General features: G+C 44.6%; 1 protein-coding gene across 1 annotated transcript in view; it reads right to left on the bottom strand.

Annotated features, from left to right (window-relative positions):
- Positions 1 to 5,388: 5,388 nt before the first annotated feature.
- NINJ2 (ninjurin 2) overlaps positions 5,389 to 26,275 on the bottom strand; it is a 41,686-nt gene continuing 20,799 nt past the window's right edge. Inside the window, exons 2-4 of the mRNA XM_066590921.1 lie at positions 10,651 to 10,888; positions 7,660 to 7,843; positions 5,389 to 5,938 (exon numbers count right to left, since the gene is read on the bottom strand). Coding sequence (XP_066447018.1) covers positions 7,677 to 7,843; positions 10,651 to 10,888 — 405 coding nt within the window. The 3' untranslated portion in view covers positions 5,389 to 5,938; positions 7,660 to 7,676. The remainder of the gene's footprint in view (positions 5,939 to 7,659; positions 7,844 to 10,650; positions 10,889 to 26,275) is intronic.

Raw genomic sequence — 26,275 nt, forward strand, 5'->3', positions numbered from 1 at the left:
CGTCTGCATTTTACTGGGTGCCTGGTGGGAGTTTTGGTGCATCACTCTTGCATTGCTAGGCCTGTTTGCGGCCTTCCTTCCATTTTTTTCTGCCTGGAGTTAGCGTTATGATTCCGCTCTCTGCGTGAAAGTGTATGCATATAATTGCATAATTATTTACAGCGGTCTGTGTCTGCTCTATTCGTAATCCCCCAAGCTGAGGGGTAGGGGTCGAGGATGTGGACGCAGGAGAGGATGCGGAGTTCCAAGTGAGGGTGTGGGCACAGGCCGAGTTCCTGGTCCAGGTGTATCCCAGCCGGCTGCTGCGGGATTAGGAGAGAGGCAAGTTTCTGGGGTCCCCAGCTTCATATCACAACTTATGGGTCCATGTGGTAGACCTTTTTTGTAAACAAAGCAGTGTGAGCAGGTCCTGTCGTGGACGGCAGAAAATGCATCCAGCAATGTATCGGGCACCCAGTCTTCTACGCAGTCCACTGCTGAAACTCTGAATCCTCTGGCTGCTGCTCCTCCTTCCTCACAGCCTATACTGCTGCTACAAAAATGGTACTGGGGTCTGCATATGCTTCTGCTACATAAATGTTACAGGGGTCTGCGTATACTGCTGCTAGAGAAATGTTCCTGGGGTCTGCCTATACTTCCACTACAGAAATGGTACTGGGTTCTGCCTATACTGCAGCTACAAAAATGTTACAGGGGTCTGCCTATACTGCTGCTACAGAAATGTTCCTGGGGTCTGTTTATACCTTTGCTACAGGAATGTTACAGCGGTCTGTCTATACTATGGGTGCACTAAGTCTTCCCATCGCGGTGTTTTACCTATGTGGCACAAATAATACAGTGACTGACTAGGCCAGAATTGCTGGCCGAGGCCAAGTTGCTTGGTGGGGCGAAACTCTCCCATGGTTGGGCACTCCGATTTCTTCCTGTGTAATACCATCTTTGTGCACTTACAGCATAGGCTAGGCCAAGGAACTCAAAGACTGCCCCTTCCAGTGTTGAGCTGTCTATGTTGCGACACATGGATTTCCCGTTGCTATGTAACTCAGGGCACCTTGGGTCACAAAGGTGGAGGCTTGGAACCGAGCCTGACCCTGGGCCAGCTAATGTGCTTCCCACACAGACTATAACGGGTCCTGGTCATGGTGTCTTGGGCTTGTAATGCCACCTCCTCCTCCTGCTTGGGGTCAGGTGATCAGCAATGCGCATCATGCATTTTCTCTCGTGTTACCACAGTTATCTGAGAAACTTGTTTGGGTTAAAGGAATAGGGAGCGTAACTGCATTAATGTTACAAGGGTCTGCCTATACTTCAGCTGCAGAAATGTTACCGGGGGCTGCCTATACTTCAGCTGCAGAAATGTTACAGGGGTCTGTCTATACTGCTGCTACACAAATGTTACAGGGGTCTGCCTATACTGCTGCTACACAAATGTTACTGGGGTCTGCCTATACTGTTACTACAGAAATGTTACTGGGGTCTGTCTATACTGTTACTACTGAAATGTTACTGGGGTCTCCCTAGACTTCTGCAACATAACTGTTACTGGGGTCAGCTTATACCTTTGCTACAGGAATATTACAGGGGTCTGTGCATACTATGGGTGCACTAAGTATTCCCATCGCAGTGTTCTACCTATATGGCCCCCAAAAAAACAGTGACTGACTAGGGCATGGAGTGTGGGCCGAAGCCAACATGTATTTTCTCTCACGTTACCACAGCTATCCGGGGCACTGCAATGGGATTTCTTTATGTACCTTTTCTGGGTTCCTGGGACCCACCCATACTGTGGGTGCACACAGACTTCCCATAGCAGAGTTGTACCTGCCTAGCACTTTGAAAAAAACCCAGACTGACTAGGGCATGGAGTGTGGGCCGAAGCCAGCATGCATTTTCTCTCACGTTACCACAGCTATCGGGGGCACTGCATTGGGACAAACAAGAGGAGCGATACAGCGCTAATGAGACGTTCACAGCTACGCTAACATCAGAGTCCGCTCTATGCCCGCGATTGCTGAGGGTTTGTGCAGAGGCCCATGTCCTGGGCGCAGTGAAAGTCTGCCATGTTTGGGCACTCTGATTTCTTTATGTGTACTGTCTTTAAGTTCCTTGGGCCCACCCATGCTGTGGGTGCACACAGACTTCCCATAGGGGTGTTTTACCTGTCTGTCCTCAAAAGACTGACAGACTCGGGTAGGGTGCAGAGTGCAGATGGTTTACCCCTTGCGTTGTCGATGAGGTATCCGACACCCAAACGGAATAAGTAGTGTGTGGACACATAGATTCCCTATTGCTATGTCACTCGCAGCACCTTGGGCCACACAACATGTTTGCTGGGACCGAGCCTGGCCAAGGGCCCGCTCATATCCTTCCAGCACAGGCTACAGCGGGTCCTGGTCATGGTTTCTTGGCCTTGTGGGGCCACCTCCTCCTCCTGCTTGGGGTCAGGGGGTCAGCATTGCGCATCATGTATTTTCTCTCGTGTTACCACAGTTATCTGAGAAACTCGTTTGGGCCACAGGAGAGGAGCATAACTGCATTAATGAGACCTTCACAGGTGTACTAGCATCGAAGTCCGCTTCCTGCCTATGATCGCTGAAGCTGTTGGCCGAGGCCTATGTCCCGGGGGAACTGCAACGGCGCCAGGTTGGGCCTGTGGAACTTTTTCCTAGCTAATCCAGTCTTTAGAGCGGTGAAAGAAAATGTAACAGATTTACTGAGACCTTCACAGGTGTACTAGCATCGAAGTCCGCTTCCTGCCTACGATTGCTGAAGCTGTTGGCCGAGGCCTATGTCCCGGGGGAACTGCAACGGTGCCAGGTTGGGCCTGTGGAACTTTTTCCTAGCTAATCCAGTCTTTGGAGCGGTGAAAGAAAACATAACGGATTTACTGAGACCTTCACAGCATCGAAGTCCGCTTCCTGCCTACGATTGCTGAAGTTGTTGGCCAAGGCCTATGTCCCGCGGGAACTGCAACGGCGCCAGGTTGGGCCTGTGGAACTTTTTCCTGGCTAATCCAGTCTTTGGAGCGGTGAAAGAAAACGTAACGGATTTACTGAGACCTTCACAGGTGTACTAGCATTGAAGTCCGCTGCATGCCTACGATTGCTGAAGCTGTGGCCCAAGGCCTATGTCGTCGGCGGAGTATAAGTCTGCCATGTTTGGCCACTCTGATTTCTCTATTGTTCATGTCTTGTGTTGCGTTGGTGCACACAGACTTCCCATCGCGGTGTTTGACCTGTCTGGCACAAAGACACTGACTGAGTTAGGTAGGGGGCAGAGTGCAGGTGGCTTTCCCCTTGCGGTGTTGATTGAGCTATCTGACACCTAGACAGAATGAATACTGTGTGGGCACATGGATTCCCCATAGCTATGTAACTCATGCCCACATTTGCATCTCCTGACGGAGGTTGGCACTTTATTGGAATGAAGATCGAACGTCAATTTCTCATCGATTCTCAACTGCATTGTGGGCTATCGCCCCGCCCCTTTTAAAGAGGGTCGCTACCTGGTCCTGTGAACCCTCTGCAGTGTGTGCCTCTGGTTCCTTCTCATGGCAGACGCACTTATAAATAGACATGAGGGTGGTGTGGCTATGAAGTGAGCGTGTGGCATGAGGGCAGCTGAAGGCTGCGCAGGGACACTTTTGTGTGCGCTGCGGACGCAGGGTCGTGTGGGGGGGGGGGGGAGGGGGTTGGGCAGCATGTAACCCAGGAGAAGAGGCAGCGGTGTGTCCCGCAGGCAGTGATTGTGCTTGGTTGGAGGTAGTGTGGTGCTTAGCTAAGGTGTGCCTTGCTAATGAGGGTTTGTCTGAAGTAAAAATTGTAAGGGGTGTGGGGGGGCCCACTCTTGCCGCTACTGTGGCTTAATAGTGGGACCTGGGAACCTGAGATGCAGCCCAGCATGTTGCCCCTCGCCTGCCCTATCCGTTTCTGTGTCGTTTCCATCACTTTCTTGGGTTTTCCAGATTTTCACAAATGAAAACCTTAGCGGAGCATGGGTCATATACAAAAATGCTCGAGTCGCTCATTGACTTCAATGGGGTTCGTTACTCTATATGCCTAGAACATAAGAACTGATACATATATATAGTTCATGAAAACAAAATTCTATATCTAGAACCGCTTTGTATACCGAGAACATAAGAACTAAGACCGTGAGGAACAATCTCTATATCTAGAACTTGCAAAAGCCAAGAATATTCATATAATCTGTTCCATCATTTGAGGGTCAGTATGTGAGGGGTAGTAACATATAGATGCTGCAGTTCTGCTGTAGCACAGAGTATTTCAGGAGAAGAGTGTGCAGATCCTGTGAGGCCAACAAGCTGTCCGCTGATCATAGTGATACTGACCCGCTGTGTATGGAATTATCTGGGGGATTAGATTGGACCGTCCAACTAATATACTTGTCTAACATCCATATTACTTTGCTCGCAGGATGTATAAACTCCACAAGATCATTCATATAGAAAAGCACCTAGATTGTGAGAGTTGATATTTCCTGGATGTGGAGTTTAGAGACAGACTGAACCATCCTGTGAGATTTGCTCATTATGTCTTTGCCCCCGGCTGGATAGGACTGACCAAGGAAGTGCACGAGCAGCAGAGGGACATGAGGAGTAACATGTTGGGGGCTTGCCAGAGACTGATGATGAATGAGTGGCAGATGGAGCTGTGCTGGCCTACTGGTTTGGAGCCCACTGGCTATGGTCTATTTTATAGTGGCAGATACATGTAATAAGACTCATAAACCTTGTGATCTACCAGCTTAGTGACTCCATGATAGAGGAGTTGGGGCGCCAATGCTACATAACTAGGCATCTCTAACTTTCATGGGCCTAAGAAAGCTATAGAGGTGGCCATAATTTTAGGGGTGAATGGTCATTGGCTGTCCATAAAAGTTTGCAATTCTTTATAGTGAAAAACCAGGCTTGTTGGGTGCGGAAGTTTATCTAGGACATGGAGCTCTTGTACGTCATGATGCACGGTTCCACCTATAGTTTTATATGGTTATTGCAGATACATTTGATGCTACTTGTTCTGGAGGGGTAACAACTGGACATTCCACATTGGGCAAGAAACTCTGTATAGTTGACCTCGACCCACCATCAGGGCTGTTCTGTATAAGCCCGGTTGGAGGGAGTTGTATGGATTGGGTCGGCACTTGGATCTGCAAGGAACATAAGAGTGTTTAGACCCGGGAAAACGTGCCTTATGGGGTATGAGATCTCTTCTAAGGACTTGAATGGGATCGAGGTGCAATACCAGAGCCAGTCTATAGACAAGAGTAGCGCTGCTTCTGAAACAGGCAGCCATGTTTTCTAACCTGATACAACCAATTCAGAATAATTTTCTGATCGCCGCAAAAATGTAAGACTTTTACAAAATGTTTTCAATAAAATAATTTTTGTTTTTTATTTAGAATTACTTTTCTAGCAGACCGGAACCTCATATCTTTACTGCTGAGGTGCAGCTTGTACTTCATAATATAGGCAACACCCCCCACCCCACATTTATTACAGGGGACTCATACCAACATCAGGAGCTGATGGAGACTGTGTATGGAGGACTAGAGATAAGATCCTTTATAATAGAGCGGTATAGAGAAGGTTGTCTCCATCGGCGCAGTATAAAGAAGCTCCTCTACATCAACGCAGAGTATGCAGAAACTCTCCACCAGCATCGCAGCATAGAGAAGCTGTTCTCCACCAATGCAGCATAGAGTCAACAGACATGATGAGTCTCTGATCACTTATATGGACACAGAAGATGATGCAGCAGATCCAGAACAGAAGAGAGAAAATAAATTAATAATTGCGGGAGGAAGGTGAAGAGGAGAGAAGCGGAGAGGTGACGACCCCACTAATTATCAACATTAATACTCAGGAACACTTAGTCCACAGGGGCCGAAGATCCCAGGGTCTCCACCGCAGGGAAGTCTGCAACACAAGAGAGAAGAATGCAGTGACTTGGGCTCAGACAACATTACAATAGGATTAGATACACTCAAGAGACAGTATCACACAACATCAGATTAGATACAAAGCTCAGCAGACTGTATCACACGGGATATGCTTAGATACACCAGCTCAGCAGACAGTATTACACATAAGCTTAGATTCATGGCTCAACAGACAGTATTGCACACAATAGACTTAGATACAGCACTAAGGAGACAATATCACACAATAGAATTAGATACACAGCTCAGCAGACAGTATCACATATGATAAGAATTGAAGGCACTCACTCAACAGACAGTATCACACATAACAGGCTTAGATACAGGAATCAACAGACAGTATCACACACTGTAGTCTTAGTAATTCAGCAGACAAGTATCGCACAGGATACACTTAGAAACACATTGTCAGACAATTTCAGACAGGATAGGTTTAGATACAGCAGCTCAACAGGCAGTATTAATTACATGATAGGATTAGGTACAGCGACTGCAGATAGTATCCCAGATGATAGGTTTAGATACACAGCTCAACATCACTATAAATTAGAATAGGTTTCGATACACCAACTCAGCAAACAATATGACAAAATTGCCTTAGATACACTGCTCACAGTATGGCACATTAATAGGTTTAGGCCTCCTTCCCACGAACGGATTTACGCCGCGTAAATTCGCGGCAAAAATCCGCTGCGTTGCCCCATGCTATTAGGTTCTATTGAACCTAATAGCACAATGCTCACGGTGCGGAATTCCACCGCGGAATTTCGCACCGTGAAATCTCCCGTCCTCACCCGCAGCATGCTCTATTTGCCGCGGGTGTACGCGCTGACGGCTTCCATTGCAGTCAATGGAAGCCGTCCGTTCACGCTATCTCCCGCTGTAAACAGCGGAAGATAGCGTGAAAACGCTTCCCCACCTACCGCCGCCGCGTCATGTGACGCGGTGGGCGTGTCACATGACGCGACGGCGGTGGGCGGGGAAGCGTCTTCACGCTATCTTCCGCTGGTAAGTATGGGGTCTCTGGGGGGCGCCGTGACGGGCTTCACTGCGGAATATTCCGCAGCGGAGCCCGTCACGCTTGTGTGAAGCCGGCCTTAGGTTCATCAACAAAGCAGATAGTATCAAACAATAGGATTAGGAACGCTACCTTTTCTCCTTAGGCAGAGCACCTAGAAGATGACTGAGTTAGGAGAATTAAAGGCTATTCATGCTCCTCTGGGTAATATGCAAGTAAGGGAGATAGAACAATACCTCTGCAGCGCCACCTATTGGATGGCAGCATTCCTGCAAGTCAGTGTTAGATTCTTTATACAAGCCTTGTAACAATGATTGGGAATTAAAAACCAAGCAAGAATCTATATATAGACAGCTGTTTCGGGGTGTTTGCCCCTTATCAGTGTGCAGTAGGTTTCTTGGCTTGGCTATCAAGAGGCCTGTGACGTGGGTCAGGAACTAAATTTTTTTCTTCTTAGGGAGAGTACCTAGAAGGTAAGTGAGAAGGATAAGATACACTTGTTCAGCAGACAGTATCTTACATGATAGGCTTAGATACACAAATCAGCAGACAGTATCACAGAATGGGCTTAGATATACAGCTCAGTGTAGAGTATTACACAGGATAGGATAGGATTATTTTCAATTGAACCTTTCTATACTTTGTACGTCATCGCGCCATTACTTGTACCACGGTGTTACCTGTCAGTCTCGTGCACTCAGCGAACTTCCCTCGGCCCCCGTGATGGATAGAGACCAGTTTTTTGCACTCCAAATGCTGTAATGAAGATATTGATGAGGACGATGACGAAAACCAGAGCCGTCGCCACGTTGTTCATTACATCCAGGCGTGGCTGCTTGGAAAGGTCATTCAGGTTTCTGCGAGCTACAGATAGAAGCGACATGAGGGGTTAAAAATCCAGGGATAATGAAAAACGTTGGTACCGTGTTAGCCAATAGAGCAAAATGTGATTGTTCCCAGCAAGAGAACTCATGCAATCTTGTAGATATTATAGTTTTTAGTTAATGGGTAACAAAAATATATGATGTAATAGCGAGCTTTTGAACCTCTCAGGGTTCTTCCTCAGGTATAATGAAATAGATCTGAAGAGGCACATATATATATATATATATATATATATATATATATATATATATACACACACACACATGCTTATGGCAAGGCCCAGACATGGATGTGATAAATTTGCCCTTAAAAGAATATCACAACAGGATGAGTAGAGAAATAAATAAATACTTAAATATTCCACTAATAAAGATGTGACACTTTTTTGGTCCCTGGATTAGTGTTAGGTGGTCACCAGGCCAGAGTGTTCTCTGTGCTATAGATTTCTCATACTTCCTAGTCACGCATGAATCCTCTTGAAAAATTTAACCCTCTGTTAAAAGTGCCAAAAGTTTTAATAAATTTGTACTCCCAAAGTCTTATATGGCTTTGTGATTTGAAATTGCATTTAAGTATAACTTTCATGTATTCTATGTTATTTTATATCAAATAGAAATATGCTCAGCCACAGGTAATTCTGTCTTTCTTTTTTTAATCATGTGGGGATGAGATCTCATCCTCACAAAAAACTGCAAAGCAACTCCATCATACCCTACACAAGGATGACCGTCTGAAAACCATATTGCCGGACCCTGCGCTTCTGCGTTAGAGGCAACCTCCAAATTTGAGGAACTTTAAAATCAATAGTGCATTGCCCTCCGACACACAAAAAGAAACTTATCCTTGTAACGTAAGGAGCTGTAAGACTTGCTCACATATACTGACTGCAGACAGGATACAGATCCCCAACACACAGCAGGACTATAAGATCCCTGGGACATTCACATGTTCCATGTCTGATGTTGTGTACCTGATCCAGTGCAGTTAATGTCCTGTTTGGGGGCTTTACATCGGGAAAACAGGACAAAACTGAAAGCCAGGATGAGATCTCATTGCCACATGATTAAAGAAAGACAGAATTACCTGCGGCTGAGCACTTTTCTATTAATGGACACAACATAGAACACATGAAAGTTATTATACTTTTCAAGTCACAAAGCCATAGAAGAATTTGGGAATACAAATTTATAACAACTTTTCACACTTTCAACAGAGGGTTAAATTCTTCACGAGGATTCATGCGTGACTGGGAAGTATGAGAAATCTATAGCACAGAGAACACTCTGGCCTGGTGACCCCCCTAACAGTAATTCAGAGACCATAAAACCTTTACATCTTTATCAGTGGACTATTGAAGTATTTATTTATTTCTCTACTCATCCAGTTGTGATATTCTTTTAAGAGCAAATTATTCACATCCATGTCTGTACCTTGTTTTATGTATGTGTATATATATATATATATATATATATATATATATATATATATATATATATATATATATATGCCTCTTCGGATCTATTTCATTATGCCTGAGGAAGAATCTTGAGAGGTTCGAAAGTTCGCTGTAACATCATATATTTTTGTTAGCCATTAAAAGATATCATATCTACAAGATTACCTCGTTTCTCTTGCTGGGAACAATCATTTTTTTCTCTGCAGTGGTCTATGGGACTTGTAATGTTAAAATCGCGATCGCGCAAAATCGCAATTTACCGCGAAATCGCGATTTTGCGCGATCGCGATTTTAACATTACAAGTCCCATAGACCCCTGCAGAGAAAAAAATGCTGCGAATTTCGCAGGGAAAAAAATCGCCAGTGGGTGGGCGCCCTTAGGTTACACATTTCATCAAAGAAATGGGGGACTTTGATGCACTGGGTTCATATACTAATGAAGTCGACCAGCAATGTGCTGCAGAGATGAGCCTCAGTTATAGCCATAGGATGGTTGTGGATCTATCCCCATCTTGTGGACAAGAATGATACTGCAGCTGACCATCTGCTCTCTCCAAGCACAGCTCAATGTCATTATCAGCCGGTGAGAGGCTGACTGCAGCGCAGATAAAGCCATCTATTACTCTTTGTCAGCCATTAGTGAGCGGTGAGAGGCTGACCGTAGAACTGATGAAGTTCCCTACTACTCCCTGTTATCAGCCATTACAAGTCGGTGAGAGACTGACTGTACTAACTGATGAAGCCATCTATTGCCCCCTGTAATCAGACATTATAGACTGGTGAGAGGCTAAGTGTAGAACTGATGAAGCCATCTATTGTTCCCTGTTATCAGCCATTACATGCCAGTGCGAAGCTGAGTGCAGCGCTGATGAAGCCATCTATTGCTCTTTGTTATCAGCCAGTACTGGCTGGTGAGAGGCTGACCGTAGAACTGATGAAGCCATTTAATGCTCACTGTTATCAGCCATTACAGGGTGGTGAGAGGCTGACTATAGAACTGATGAAGCCATCTATTGCCCCCTGTTATCTGCTATTACAGGCCGGTGAGAGGCTGGCTGCAGAGCTGATGAAGCTATCTACTGCTCCCTGTTCTCGGCCAATACAGGCTGGTGAGGGGCTGACTGTAGAAATGATGAAAACATCTATTGTTCCCTGTTATCACCCATTACATGCCAGTGAGAGGCTGAATGTAGAACTGATGAAGCATTCTAGTGCTCCCTGTTATCAGCCATTACAGGCTGAGGAGAGGCTAACTGTAGTGTTCTGCATGATGATAATGAAGCACACATTGACATTGTACAGCGGTAATGTTCTCCGTGCAGCGTCTTACCGATGATAATCAGCAGGATCCCGATGACGACCTGCAGAGCCAGAGACAGGCTGATGAGAGTGATGAGTGTGACGTAATAAGTGAAGCTTGGACCCTGCTCCAGAACTGCCTTCAACTGCGCAGCGTTCGCCATAAACAGCGCCACATCCAGCATGCTCTCCGCCAGGCTCTTCTTGGTGGCATAATGATTAATGTTGATTGCAGATCTCGCTCCCCGTCCTGCAGGATTACCAGCCGCCTATATCACACAGTCAAAAGCTGTAAATTATAACTAAGTCAAAGCAATGGGAATCGGTTATTATAATCTAAGGAGAACCGATGAGAGATTTATCTGTAACAACTTATTAATGCAAATAGCCTGAACTTACAAATCTCCCCACCAGGGCTCAGCATTACCTATTCTTGTACACAGGGAGAAGTATAATGCCGGCTGTCCACAAGCGTTGCGAAGTCCCGCGGCAGATCTCCGCCGCGGGAGCCGCCGCCCAGAAGCAGGAGCCGCACACGAATCTCCGCCAGTCAACCTAATCTAATATATAGGCTGACTGTGGAGAATCGTGTCAATTTGCAACATGCTGCGAATTGCCCGCCGCGAGCAGAGAATTGCAATTATTCTCCGCTTGTGGACACAGGGCCGGGCGCTTTCCATAGCAACGCTATGGAAAGCTTCAGCCTGCGTGATTCGCCAGCAATTTACAGCCGGCAAATACACGGTCATGGACAGGGGGCCTTACGGTAGTTATATTCTTCTACATAGGGAGCAGTATAACACTAGTTATATTCTTGTACATAGGGAGCAGTATAACAGTACTTATATTCTTGCACATAGGAGCAGTATTATTTATATACTTTTGCAATGTATATACTTGAATATACTTTTCACTCCCTTCTCAGCCCTAAACCACAGCCCCGTGTGACGGATCTCAGTGCTGTAGAGTTGGCTGCTTACTTCAAAAAGAAAATTGATGACATCCGTCAGGAAATAACTTCCTAACTCCAGACTAGCCCTAACCCTAGTCTTGTCAGCACTGCATCTAGCTCCTGCTCACTGCCTGTACTCAGACTAACGACAGAGGAAGAAGTCTCCAAATTGCTATTCTCTGCGTGCCCCACCACGTGCGCTAGTGACCCTCTCCCCTCACACCTCCTCCGATCCCTCTCCCCAGTGGTCATCTCCCATCTCACCAATATATTCAACCTCTCCCTGACCTCTGGCATCTTTCCCTCTTCTTTCAAACACGCTATCATATCCCCACTGCTAAAGAAGCGAACTCTTGACGCGACTGATGCCGCCAACTACCGACCCATCTCTAATCTCCCCTTCATCTCCAAACTACTAGAATGCCTAGTTTACTCCCGCCTTGTAAGCTATCTATCAGAGAACTCTCTCCTCGATCCCCTACAGTCTGGTTTCTGACTTCAGCACTCGACAGAAACTGCCCTTGCAAGGGTATCCAATGACCTACTGACAGCCAAATCGAGGGGCGATTACTCCCTACTGATCCTCCTCGATCTCTCGGCACCATTTAAAACTGTTGACCACAAACTTCTTCTCAGTATGCTTCGCTCCATCGGCCTAAAGGACACTGCTCTCTCCTGGTTCTCCTCCTACCTATCTGACCACTCTTTCAGCGTCTCCTTTGCTGGATCTACCTCTCCTCCTCTTCCCCTTGCTGTTGGGGTCCCCCAGGGCTCGCTCCTCGGCCCCCTGCTTTTCTCTATCTACACAGCCCCTATTGGACAAACCATCGGAGATTTGGCCTCCAATACCACCTCTATGCTGACGACACCCAGCTATATACCTCTTCCCGTGAAATCTCTGCACCTTTCCTCCAAAACATCACCGACTGTCTGTCCGCTGTCTCAAACACTATGTCCTCTCTCTACCTAAAACTAAACCTCTCTAAAACTGACTTATTGGTATTTCCACCCCCCACTAACCGACCTCATCCTGACATCTCCATCTCAGTGCGTGGCACCACCATAACTCCCAGACAGCATGCCCGCTGCCTTGGGGTCATATTCGACTCTGATCTATCATTTACCTGCTACATCCAATCTCTGGCCCGAACATGTCAGCTGCACCTCAAGAACATCGCAAGAATCCGCTCTTTTTTCACTATAGACATGCTAAAAACGCTTATTGTTGCCCTCATCCACTCACGTCTCGATTATTGCAACTCGTTGCGGATCGGCCTTCCCTGCTCAAGACTCTACCCCCTCCAATCCATCCTGAATTCAGCAGCCAGGCTCATCTTCCTGTCCAGCCGCTACTCAGACGGCTCTGCCCTGTGCCGGTCACTGCACTGGGTGCCCATTAAATACAGAATTCAATTTAAGCTCGCTACCTTCATCCGCAAAGCTCTCCACAGCGCAGCGCCCCGCTATATTGCCTCCCTCATCTCAATCCATTACCCAGCCCAGGCTCTCCGCTCTGCTAACGAAACTAGAATGCGCACCCCTCTAATTCGAACTTCTCATTTCCGCCACCAAGACTTCTCCAGAGCAGCACCGGTCCTCTGGAACGCATTATTAAAGGCTACCCGGGCAATCCAGGACTCGTAGAACTTCAGGCATGCTCTAAAAACGCACCTCTTCAGGGAGGCATACCGCATTCCCTAAACAAACTCCTTTGTACGCCGCCTGATAACATGCTCCCTAACGTATTGACTGCAATCTCTGCTAGCCATAATAAACCGCTCCTGCAGTCATACCAATTCTGCTGTCACACGGCCAAATGCCTGACCATTTTCTATGTGTATAGCATCCCTCACTCTCCACCTCGCCATACCGTGCACATCTCCAGCCTTTTAGATTCTGTATCACCTCATTACTTGTAGCATGTAAGCTCGTTGAATACTGATTACTATGTAACCGTGGTTCTGTAATTTTCGTATTTTTGGTCTTTCTGTATTCCCCCCTGTCTACATAAGCGCTGCGGAATATGTTGGCGCTATACAAATAAAGATTATTATTATTATACTAGTTCTATTCTTGTACATAGGGGGGCAGTATTATAGTAGTTTTATTCTTGTATATAGGATCAGTATTATAGTAGTTATATTCTACTACATAGAGCACATTATTGTAGTAGTTCTATTCTTGTACACAGGAGGCAGTATTATAGTAGTTGTATACTTGTACATAGGGGCAGTATTATAGTAGTTCGATTCTTGTACACAAGGAGCAGTATTATAGTAGTTATTTTCTTGCACATAAGAAGCAGTATTATAGTAGCTATATACTTGTACATAGAGGGCAATATTAATGTAGCTATATTCTTGTACATAAGGAGCAGTATTATAGTAGTTACATTCTTGTACGCAGGGTGCAGTATTATAGTAGTTATATTCTTGTACATATGGGGCAGTATTATAGTAGTTGTATACTTGAACATAGGGGGCAGTATTATAGTAGTTCGATTCTTGTACACGAGGAGCAGTATTATAGTAGTTCTATTCTTGTACATAGGAGGCAGTATTATAGTAGTTATATACTTGTGCATAGGGACAGTATTATAGTAGTTACATCCTTCCACATATGGGGCAGTATTATAGTAGTTATAGTCTTGTACATGGAGAGCAGTATTACAGTAGTTCTATTCTTGTACATAGGGAGCAGTATTGTAGTAGTTATAGTTTTGTACATAGGGAGCAGTATTACAGTAGTTCGATTCTGGTACACAAGGAGCAGTATTATAGTAGTTATATTCTTGTACACAAGGAGCAGTATTATAGTAGTAATTCTCTTGTACATAAGGAGCAGTATTATAGTAGCTATATTCTTGTACATAGAGGGCAATATTAATGTAGCTATATTCTTGTACATAAGGAACAGTATTATAGTAGTTATATTCTTGTACACAGGTGGCAGTATTATAGTAGTTATATTCTTGTTCATAGGGACATTATTATACCAGTTATATTCTTATACATAGGGACACTATTATAGTAGTTTCATCCTTATACATATAGGGCAGTAATATAGTAGTTATATTCTTGCACATGGAGAGTAGTATAATACTAGTTACATTCCTGTATATAGGAGGCAGTATTATAGTAGTTACATTCTTGTACATAGGGGGTCAGTATTACAGTAGTTATATTCCTGTACATAAGGGGCATTATTATAGTAGTTCTATTCTTTTTTTTAAACTCGCTTTATTTGCACAAATAAAATGGTACAGTACAGACTACAATGGAAGTTGCCAATCATATAACATTCAGCGTATTATTTGTGTTCTGTACATTGAAGAATACCACGGTAGGGGGGTAGTTTTCTTATTGAGAGAAACATGCAAGATTCTCGGGTATTGTATTCAGCGATTGCAACTGTAAACTTATTATCTGAAATTGGGGATAAAACAAAACTAATTAAACTAAAGCGGTCTGTGCTGGTCTTATTTCGATTAAGGTTATATTGGTCCAGTGGGTAATGTGGAGTGTGTGTCTAGCCAGGGGCCCCAAATTTTTTGATGTTTGTCTGGGCACCCTTTATTTTGATATATGATTTTCTCGTAGGGGATTATGACGTTTACTAGTTGGATCCATTTTGTAATTGTTGGTGGTTCTGCGGCCATCCAGTGCATGGCTACTGTTTTTCAAGCTAGGAATAATGCCTCTTTAAGAAATATGCACGTGTATTTTGACCACGTCTCTTCTTTTAATAGGCCGAATAGAATTATTTTGGGGTCTAAGTTTATGTTGTAAGGGGGTATTAGAAGTTGGTTTGTGAGAGAGACTACATTGGACCAAAAGGTCTTAATGTACGGACAGTCCCACATCAGGTGCCAGAAGTTCGCGTCTGGTTGACGACATCTGCGGCAGGAGTTCGAGTGGTTGTTTCCCATTTTGAATAGACGGCTGGGGGTGAGGTATGATTGATGAATAATGTATAATTGAATCAGTTTATTATTTATGGCAGGGGAGACTGACAGATGGGATTCCTCTATTTCCTGCCATTCTTCAGGTGTCAGGGATGGGATGTGGAGCTTCCATTTATTGAAGATTGGGAGTGGGTTGGGGCCCATTTTGGCTGAGAGTAAGTGTGTATACAATGTTGAAATTAAGCCCTTGGGGCCCTGTGACTTGAGAATCCCGATTGTAGGGTATTTTGAAATTTGGGTCGAGGCCGGGGGAAATTGGGTGTTTAACGCATGTCTCAGCTGGAAGAACCTAAATAATTGCAGATGTGGGGATTGCAGCTTCTCGCGCAGCTGGGTGAACGTAGGGAACGTTCCATCAGTGTATATGTCTCCCACTGAAAGGACTCGGAGATTAATCCAGTATGAAATGTCTGGAACGGAGTGTAGGGCCGCTAGGCCAGGGTTATCCCAAAGAGATAAGTCCGGCATCACGTCTCGGTATCTCTGAAGTGATTTAGTCTCTCTCCATACACTAAGCGCCAATCTGTGTAGTAGTAGAGTTCCTGATGAATGTGTGCAATCTGGGAATTCTAAATAATTTAATAGATTATTGCCTGTTACTTGCATTGCTAAGTATTGATCTGCAATAGGCATCTCCTGGTTTCGGAACCACGACTGGATATTTCGTAACTGTCCTGCCAGGTAGTATAGCCGGAGGTCTGGTAGGGCCATTCCTGCTTGGTCTTTTGGCCTTTGTAGTGACAAAAGGCTCACATTAGTGGAGGATCTCAAACGGATTGCTAAGGCTTCTATGGCTATAGCAAACAGGGCTGGGGATAAGGGGCATCCTTGGCGAGTACCTTTTGAAAGAGGGAATTCGGCTGAGGGAACGCCATTTACTACTACGTTAGCTTTCGGGAATTTGTATATTGTGTTGATCCATTGTTTAAATTTAGGGCCGAATCCGAAGCGGGTTAAGCAGGCCTCCAGGAAATTCCACTCCAGGGAGTCGAAAGCCTTTCTCATATCTAGCGATACGAGGGCCCAGGGCATATTATGCTGTCTGCCTAGTTGAATGGCTGTCTGAACTCTGCGAATATTGATCGTAGTAGATTTCCCTGGCATGAAGCCGGTCTGATCAGAGTGTATTATGGATAGGATTACTTGGTTTAATCTGGTGGCTAGGATTTTTGTTAGGATTTTATAGTCTACGTTCACTAGGGAGATGGGGCGATAAGAGTTACAATCTGTTGGGTCTTTATCGGGTTTTAGGATGACTATGATGGTCGCTCCATACAGGGAGGGAGGTAGGGTTTTTTCCAATGAGGCGTGATGTAGGGTTTCGTGCAGGAGTGGGGTTATTAGTTCGTTGTATTTCCGGTATTTTTCTATTGGGAGGCCGTCTGGTCCGGGGGATTTATTAAGTGCCATGTCTTTAACTGTTTGTTGGATTTCTTCCAGAGTAATTGGGGCATCTAGAAATTCCACTTGTTCTGTGGTGAGTGTTGGGAATGTCAGGTCTTGTAGGTAATTAAGGACTTCGGAGGAGGTTTTGTTTGTGGAGGAAGTGTAAAGGTTTGCATAGTACTCCTTAAAGCAGGTTGTTATAGATTGCGCATCGGTGAATTCTATGCCCTGTGAGTTTTTTATTTTCAGGATCGTGTTGGTTTGGTTTTCTCTTTTGATAAGATTTGCCAATAAGTGGCTAGATTGATTGCCTAGTTCAAAATAATGTTGTTTCGTAAAGAATAGTTTGCGTTTAGTTTTGACGTATACTTGTTTATACAGGCGGGTGAGGCCGAGCCAGTTTGCTCTATTGGCATCAGTGGGGTTAGAGATGTATGTTTTTTCCGCCTTCAATGTTTGGGATTCGAGTTCTTTATCTATTTCGGAAGTTGATTTTTTGATATAGGATATGGCGGATTTAAGACATCCTCTGAGGTATGCTTTAAATGTATCCCACTTCAGGGCATAGTGAGTGTTGCCTTCATGGGCTTCCAGGAACATTGATATATGGGTTGGTGTTTGATCATTTGCCTTCAGGAGTTTAAGCCAGAATGGGTGTATTTTCCAGGCAGGGATGATCTTTGTGTTTGGAAATTTTAGAGTTATTAGTATCGGGCTGTGGTCCGAGATGCCCCGTGGGCAGTGTACTATATCAGATATGTAAAGTGCCAGTGTTGGGGAGCATAGAATGTAGTCTATTCTCGACAGTGTGTTCTGGCCTGTCGAGTGGCAAGTGAATTCGAGTATGTCTGGATGTCTCAGGCGCCAGGGGTCTATCCAGCCTACACTCTCGAAGAGTTGTTGCATGGGGGAACCATCTGTGGTATTAGCTCTAAGAGGTGGGTGGAATCTGTCCTTGGTTGGGTTCATAACTCGATTAAAATCTCCCATGCATATTACGTCTGCTGTAGGGAATTGGTGGGCGTATACTATGGCGGCTTGTATAATTTGAAGGTTATTGTGGGGTGGGTTGTATATGCATAGGATTACATAAGGTTTGGAGTCAATTTCCGCGTGTACAAATACGAATCTGCCCTCAGGGTCTTTTTTGACGTTTATGGGGTTCCATCTTACCGATTTGTGAATGAGGAGTGAAACTCCTCTAGATAGGGAGGTGTGAAAAGAGTGGCATAGCCACTGCACCCACGGTTTCTTAAGGGAGTCCGCCTTGTCTGCGGTGAGGTGGGTCTCCTGCAGACCTACAATGTGGGGATTAAACTGTTTGATGTAAGAGAAAACTGCGCTACGTTTATTGGTTGTTCCCAGGCCTCGGACGTTCCAGCTAAGACATGACAGCGTCATTGTGAGGTGTGATGATATGTGGCTCAATCGGGTGTTTAGGGTGTAGGAATTCACTGACCATTCTAGGAGGGAAGAAATTATGCCAGCACAGACTTATTAGCAACTTAACAGTAACTACATTATAACGACTTAAACAACTAACAGTTGACATTCTGCTTAACGTTAATATATTGCGGGTGTCTGGAAAAAAAACGGTAAGCTACAAACTACTTGAGAGTAGCGGTTGTTGTAAGTTGGGGATATTCCATTGGCCTATAGTAGATTAACAAAGTTAATCTATAGGTTACCACCACTACAGCGGATGCAGAACATGTGCCGTGAGTCGGGGAGGATAGTGATGAGAGGAATATATCCCCTCAGCCCGGCTTCCCATGGTATCTACTGTAGGCCATTGGACCACTGCCCCAGACCTACTTTGTAAAATTTACATTGTTTAAACTTATTGCATGGTGTTATATAGCATCGGGTGACGCCGGGTGCATATGAAGCCACTCCATGGCTTCAGCAGGAGAATGCAGGAAGATCGCTTTGTCGCCCGCGACAATCCGCAGACGGGCTGGGTACGCCATCGAGTATGGGATACCTCTATCTTTAAATTTCCTTTTGGCGTCCATAAAGGTAGCTCTCTGTTTTTGTAAGTCCGCCGAAAAATCAGGGAATATAGAAATCGTCGAGTTATTGTATTTAAGCGGGCCTTTCTGTCTGGCTTGTCGTAGAGCAGCATCGCGATCCTTACAGTTCAGGATTCTTGTCAAGAATGGGCGTGGGGGGGCTCCGGGTGGCGAAGGTTTGGTCGGGACCCGGTGGGCTCTTTCAACCGTGAAGGAGGTAGAAAAGGTATCCTCGCCTAGCGTGGTTTTAAGCCAATTTTCTGCAAAGGATTCTGGTTGGGAGCCCTCAGCTCTTTCTGGGAGTCCAATTACCGTATATACCGGCGTATAAGACTACTTTTGAACCCCGAAAAATCTGCTCTGAAGTCGGGGGTCGTCTTATGCGCCGGTAATACAAAAAAAAAAAAGTGTAAAAAAAAAAAAAAATCATTACTCACCTCCCCCGGCGTTCTGTCGCGCTCCGGCAGGATGTCGCTCGCTCCTCGTCCCCGGCGCAGCATTGCTTTCTGAATGCGGGGCTTGAAATCCCTGCTTCCAGAAAGCTAATACACACGCCGGCAGCCATGACAGCATTGAATGGCTGTGATTGGCTGAAGGCGCACGTGTGTTAGCAATCACACCCATTCAATGATGTCATTGAATAGTGTGATTGGCTGAAGCCACGTGTGTTTTAGCCAATCACAGCCATTCAATGATGTCATTGAATGGCTGTAACTGGCTGACGGCGTGTGTATTAGCTTTCTGGAAGCGGGGATTTCAAGCCCCGCATTCAGAAAGCAATGCTGCGCCGGGGACGAGGAGCGAGCGACATCCTGCCGGAGCGCGACAGGACGCTGGGGGAGGTGAGTAATGATTTTTTTTTTTCTCCACTGTATACCGGCGTATAAGGTGAAAGTTGGGGGGTCGTCTTATACGCCCCGTCGCCTTATACGCCGGGTTTATACGGTATGCGCAGATTGTTGCGGCGTAATCGGTTTTCCAGGTCGTCTGTTTTGGTTTGGCAGAATTCTACTTGTCTCACTGCCTTCTGAACGGCTGCCGGGAGAGGGCGTAGAGTGTCCTCTATGTTGGAGATTCGGTCTTCCATTTCGTGTATCCTGCCTCGTATGTTCTGCATATCCTGTCTTAATAGGGTAACGTCCGATATAACTTCTTCTATTTTCCCAGTCAGGGAGGACTTACAAGTATTTATTGCTTCTAATAATTGGCGCATTGTTGGTTCTGGGCTTTGTCCCGATTCCGTTTCGTTGTCTTTTGTTTGGGCAGTTCGTGTCGAGTGCGGTGTATGTTCGGTGGATTCTGTCCGGGAGAACTCCTTTAGTTTTTCCGCTGCAGTTCCGCCTTTATTTCGGGTGCTCATGATAGGTGATTGTATGGTAGGGGTTGTTAGCGAGATATGTACTACTTTCTCTATATCGACACGTTAGGCTACAGGTCTGTCCGTATTGCTTGAGAACGGAGGCTAGCAGTCCGTTCAAGTTGTTATTGATTTCTCAAGATATCAAATGTGTTATGTGTGATGAACCTTCTTCTTTATAGATTTTGGTGGTTGGTCTGAGATATAAGGTGAGTCAGGTGGAGGCAGGGAATCCCGCCGGGTTCCAGCTGTATTGTGAAGGAGTGTGTTGTCGTGGTCTGGCTGGTGCGTCGGCCTGGCAGAGGGTTTAAATTGTTAAGGTCGCAAAGGGCTTGGTGCCGCTGAGCCACAGTAGTTATCAGAAGTTTGAAGAGTTTAAGAACCGTGTCACGGGTGTGGGGAGGTTCTGTTTAGGGCTCAGGTCCGTCCGGGTGGTCCGGTCCTATTGCCAAGTAGTGTCGGGTCTCCCAGTAGCGGGCAGGGCTTAAAACAGAGTCACTGGGGGGAGAGTTGTGTCGTGGCCCCTTTATGTTTGTTGGGCCTGGATCTGGGCCAATTCGGAGAGGTCAGCACGGGTGGTTCGGCCTTGTTCCCAGGTGTTGTCCCCCAACCACCGTCCCCACTTAGAGTTCTTGGTGCCGGCTCCACTGGGCCGGTTCACGGTCGGCGGGCCGTCTTACATTCAGCTTCCAGCCACTTATTAGGAGGTGTCCCCTCACGGTGGTAAGGAGGGCTGAGGCGGTGGAATCGTTGGTCGGTCAGCTAGGTCTCGGCCGCCGACGGCACTTGTAGGGGTACTCTCTGTCGAGGGGGGGAGAGGTAGCCCGTCACCCTCCTCGTGATCGGGTCGCCTAGAAGTGTCGCCTCACGCTGGCAGCAGGGGATCTCGGCTTCTTGGGTTGATTAGGAAGGATGCAGCTCACGGTGTTGCTGGGCCCAGATGTAGGATTGGGGCGACCTCGGGTGTGGGGCCGATTCCGGGCGCACCGTGCTCCTCTTTCAATGTCCGACCAGGGTCAGTGTGTTGCCTCCCCGCCGGCAGCGGGGGGAGGATGGCGAGCAATCGGCGAGTGATTCGATCTGGCTGACCGCGGACTTCCAGGGGTATGGTTTCAGCTGCTTCGTGCCAGGGGGCAAGGAAGCAGTGTCTAGCCAGGTGTAAGGGCTTATAGTCCCACGGCCCCAGAAGGACCAGGGCGGCTGGTCTGTCAAGGGGTTGACTGAGCTCCAGTTACTGGCGGCGGGCAGTCCGTGCCGGGGACGGAGGAGCAGCCGCTGCACCACGCGCGGTCCTATGTAGGATGTCTAGCGGCGCCGCTTCGCAGCGGCCGCGGGAATGTCCGGCGCAGCAGGCCCGGAAAGAAGACCGGGCGGGACGCGGTCCGCAAGTCGGGATGCAGGAGAGATCACCTCCAGCCGCGAGGTCCCCCACTCCAGACGTCCGGTTGGACCGGCAAGCAACTGTTCCGCAGCGGCGGGGGAGCGGGAGCTCCGATCGGTCAGTCGGGTGGACCGGGTAGGCAAATCGGCGTCTCCGTTCTGTTCTGGCGGGTTGGTGGGATGGTCGGCTCTGTCACGTGGTCCCGTTTGCAGGCAAGGCAGTATCTTGCAGCCGTCTCTCCGGGGGTCCGTAGTGGCGGGAAGGAGACAGGGTGTTGGCGCGGTCTCGCCTCCGGCTCGGTTCGACGGCTCTTATGGTGAGTTCAGGATATTTCTTCTGTCCCAGCTTTGTCCCGATACTTCACGGCAGGATTTAGTCTGTTTTTTGCGTGGTTAGGTTCTAATAAGGCTAGGATTTTAGCAGGATTTATGCTTCCCCTGGGGAGCTCTTCTCACTTGCGACTCGCCATGTTGGTCGCTAGCCACGCCCCCCTCTCAGTAGTTCTATTCTTGTACATACGGAGCTGTATTATAGCAGTTATATTCTTGTACATAGGGGGCAGTATTATAGTAGGTATATACTTGTACATAGGGAGCAGTATTATAGTAGTTATATTCTTGTACATAGGGACAGTATTATAGTAGTTACATCCATGTACATAGGAGGCAGTATTATAGTAGTTATATTCTTGTAAATAGGGGGCAGCATTATAGTAGTTATATTCTTGCATGTAGGGGACAGTATTATAGTACTTATAATCTTGTACATGGAGAGCAGTATTACAGTTATATTCTTTTATATAGGAGGCAGTATTATAGTAGTTATATTCTTGTACATAGGGGGCAGTATTATAGTAGTTATATTCTTGTACATAGGAGCAGTATTATAGTAGTTATATTCTTGTACATAGGGGGTAGTATTATAGTTGTTATATTCTTGTGAATAGGAGCAGATTTATAGTAGTTACATTCCTGCATATAGGAGGCAGTATTATAGTAGTTATACTTTTGTACATAGGCGGCAGTGTTACAGTAGTTCGATTCTTGTACACAAGGAGCAGTATTATAGTAGGTATTTTCTTGTACATAAGGAGCAGTATTATAGCAGTCATTTTCTTGCACATAAGGAGCAGTATTATAGTAGCTATATACTTTTACATAGAGGGCAATATTAATGTAGCTATATTCTTGTACATAAGGAGGAGTATTATAGTAGTTATATTCTTGTACATATGGGGCAGTATTATAGTAGTTATATTCTTGTACATGGAGAGCAGTATTACAGTAGTTATATTCTTATATATAGGAGGCAGTATTATAGTAGTTACCTTCTTGTACAGGGGGGCAGTTTTATAATAGTTCTATTCTTGTACATTGGGGGCAGTATTGTAGTAGTTATAGTTTTGTACATAGGGGGCAGTATTACAGTAGTTCGATTCTGGTACACAAAGAGCAGTATTATAGTAGTTATATTCTTGTACACAAGGAGCAGTATTATAGTAGTAATTTTCTTGTACATAAAGAGCAGTATTATAGTAGCTATATTCTTGTACATAGAGGGCAATATTAATGTAGCTATATTCTTGTACATAAGGAACAGTATTATAGTAGTTATATTCTTGTACACAGGTGGCAGTATTATAGTAGTTATATTCTTGTTCATAGGGGCAGTATTGTACCAGTTATATTCTTATACATAGGGACACTATTATAGCAGTTTCATCCTTATACATATAGGGCAGTATTATAGTAGTTATATTCTTGCACATGGAGAGTAGTATAATAGTAGTTACATTCCTGTATATAGGAGGCAGTATTATAGTAGTTACATTCTTGTACATAGGGGGTCAGTATTATAGTAGTTATATTCTTGTACATAGGAGCAGTATTATAGTAGTTATATTCCTGTACCTAAGAGGCATTATTATAGCAGTTCTATTCTTGTACATACGGAGCTGTATTATAGCAGTTATATTCTTGTACATATGGGGCAGTATTATAGTAGTTATATTCTTGTACATAGGGACAGTATTATAGTAGTTACATCCTTGTACATAGGAGGCAGTATTATAGTAGTTATATTCTTGTAAATAGGGGGCAGCATTATAGTAGTTATATTCTTGCATGTAGGGGGCAGTATTATAGTACTTATAATCTTGTACATGGAGAGCAGTATTACAGTTGTTATATTCTTATATATAGGAGGCAGTATTATAGCAGTTATATTCTTGTACATGAGGGGCAGTATTATAGTAGTTTTATTCTAGTACATAGGGGCGCAGGATTATATTAGCTATATTCTTGTACATAGGAGCAGTATTATAGTAGTTACATTCCTGTATATAGGAGGCAGTATTATAGTAGTTACATTCTTGTACATAGGGGGTCAGTATTACAGTAGTTATATTCCTGTACATAAGGGGCATTATTATAGTAGTTCTATTCTTGTACATACGGAGCTGTATTATAGCAGTTATATTCTTGTACATATGGGGCAGTATTATAGTAGTTATATACTTGTACATGGGGAGTAGTATTATAGTTGTTATATTCTTATATATAGGAGGCAGTATTATAGTAGTTAAATTCTTGCACATGAGGGGCAGTATTATAGTAGTTATATTCTTGTACATTGGGGGTCAGGATTATAGTAGTTCTATTCTTGTACACAGGGATTAGTATTATAGTAGTTATATTCTTGTACATAGGAGCAGTATTATAGCAGTTATATTCTTGTACATAGGGGCAATATTATAGTAGTTATATTCTTGTACATAGGAGCAGTATTATAATAGTTATATTCATGTACATGGAGAGCAGTATTATAATAGTTATATTCTTATATGTAGGAGGCAATATTATAGTAGTTAAATTCTTGTACATAAGGGGCAGTATCATAGTAGTTATATTCTTGTACATAGGTGGAAGTATCATAGTAGTTATGTTTATGTACACAGGGGTTAGTATTATAGTAGTTATATTCTTGTGCATAGAAGGCAGTATTATAGTAGTTATATTCTTGTACATAGGGGGCAGTATTATAGTAGTTATATTATTGTACAGAGGGGGCAGTATTATAGTAGTTATATTCTTGTACATAGGAGGCAGTATTATAGTAGTTATATACTTGTACATAGGGGGCAGTATTACAGTAGTTATATTCTTGTACATAGGAGGCAGTATTATAGTAGTTATATTCTTGTACATAGGAGGCAGTATTATAGTAGTTATATTCTTGTACATTGGAGGCAGTATTATAGTAGTTATATTCTTGTACATAGGAGGCAGTATTATAGTAGTTATATTCTTGTACATAGGGGGCAGTATTATAGTAGTTATATTCTTGTACATAGGGGGCAGTATTAAAGTAGTTATATTCTTGTACATAGGAGGCAGTATTATAGTAGTTATATACTTGTACATAGGGGGCAGTATTACAGTAGTTATATTCTTGTACATAGGAGGCAGTATTATAGTAGTTATATTCTTGTACATAGGAGGCAGTATTATAGTAGTTATATTCTTGTACATAGGGAGCTGTATTATAGTAGTTATATTCTTGTACATAGGGGCAGTATTGTAGTAGTTATATTGTTGTACATAGGAGCTGTATTATAGTCGTTATAGTCTTCTATATAGGGGCAGTATTATAGTAGTTATATTCTGGTACATACGGGGCAGTATTATAGTAGTTACATTTTTGTACTTAGGGGGCAGTATTATAGTTGTTACATTATTATAGCGTTTATATTCTTATACATTTTGGGGGGGGGGAGCTTTGTACAGCACTCCGATATGGAATCTAAATCATTATTACATTCCCACATCCTCTCTGTGGTTACTTCATGTCTTTAACTCCCCTTGTGTCCTTAAATTCTCAGGCTGTTCTGCGCATGTGCATTTCAGTCTTGTGAGAAGTTATTGGACTGGTCAGATCACTTTGGTTTTACAGTGACATTTCCTGGGGTATCTGTAATTAATCTCTGCCAGCTTGACATAGAGCCTCCCAACCGCTCCCTGCAACACAGACATTGTGTCATGGCTGAGTCACTATGGCCAACATAGCATGCCGAAATCATGTAACTCAGCGATTTTCAACCCTATGATCAGTTACCTTAATGTTTGCAGATGAGGACAAATACAGATAAAATGCAAGAGGGTAGACTGTAAAGGTAGAACTAAACAGATGAAGGCCCTGATGTGTCATTGCAGGCAAAACAAGGATTTTTTGCAGTGCAGTTCTTCCTTGTGACTTGCAGCAATTGTGTGAAGAAAGTATAACTTAAATTTCTCACATTTTTTCCTAGTGAACAGCAACACAGACAGTTTTACTGGTAGACAGTTTTGCTAAATGAGGCCCAAAAAGTTTTATTCTGCCATTGTCTTCGTTGGGGGATTTGAGACAAAATTGCTGCCAACGAAGCAGGAGAGCATTTTGTGTCCTTGATTTTCCCATCTGCCAGTCTATTAGTGTAGGTCGTCATTTTCTAACTAAGTTTGGTGATGCTCTGTCCAGCGGCGCACAATTTGTAAGCGGTACTCCAATTTTAAGAAAAACGGTTACATATGTAAGCGATAATCATCCATCTGTCCACCAATAAGTGT

The sequence above is a fragment of the Eleutherodactylus coqui genome, chromosome 2 (assembly GCF_035609145.1).
Source record: "Eleutherodactylus coqui strain aEleCoq1 chromosome 2, aEleCoq1.hap1, whole genome shotgun sequence".
Classification (NCBI taxonomy): Eukaryota; Metazoa; Chordata; class Amphibia; order Anura; family Eleutherodactylidae; genus Eleutherodactylus; species Eleutherodactylus coqui.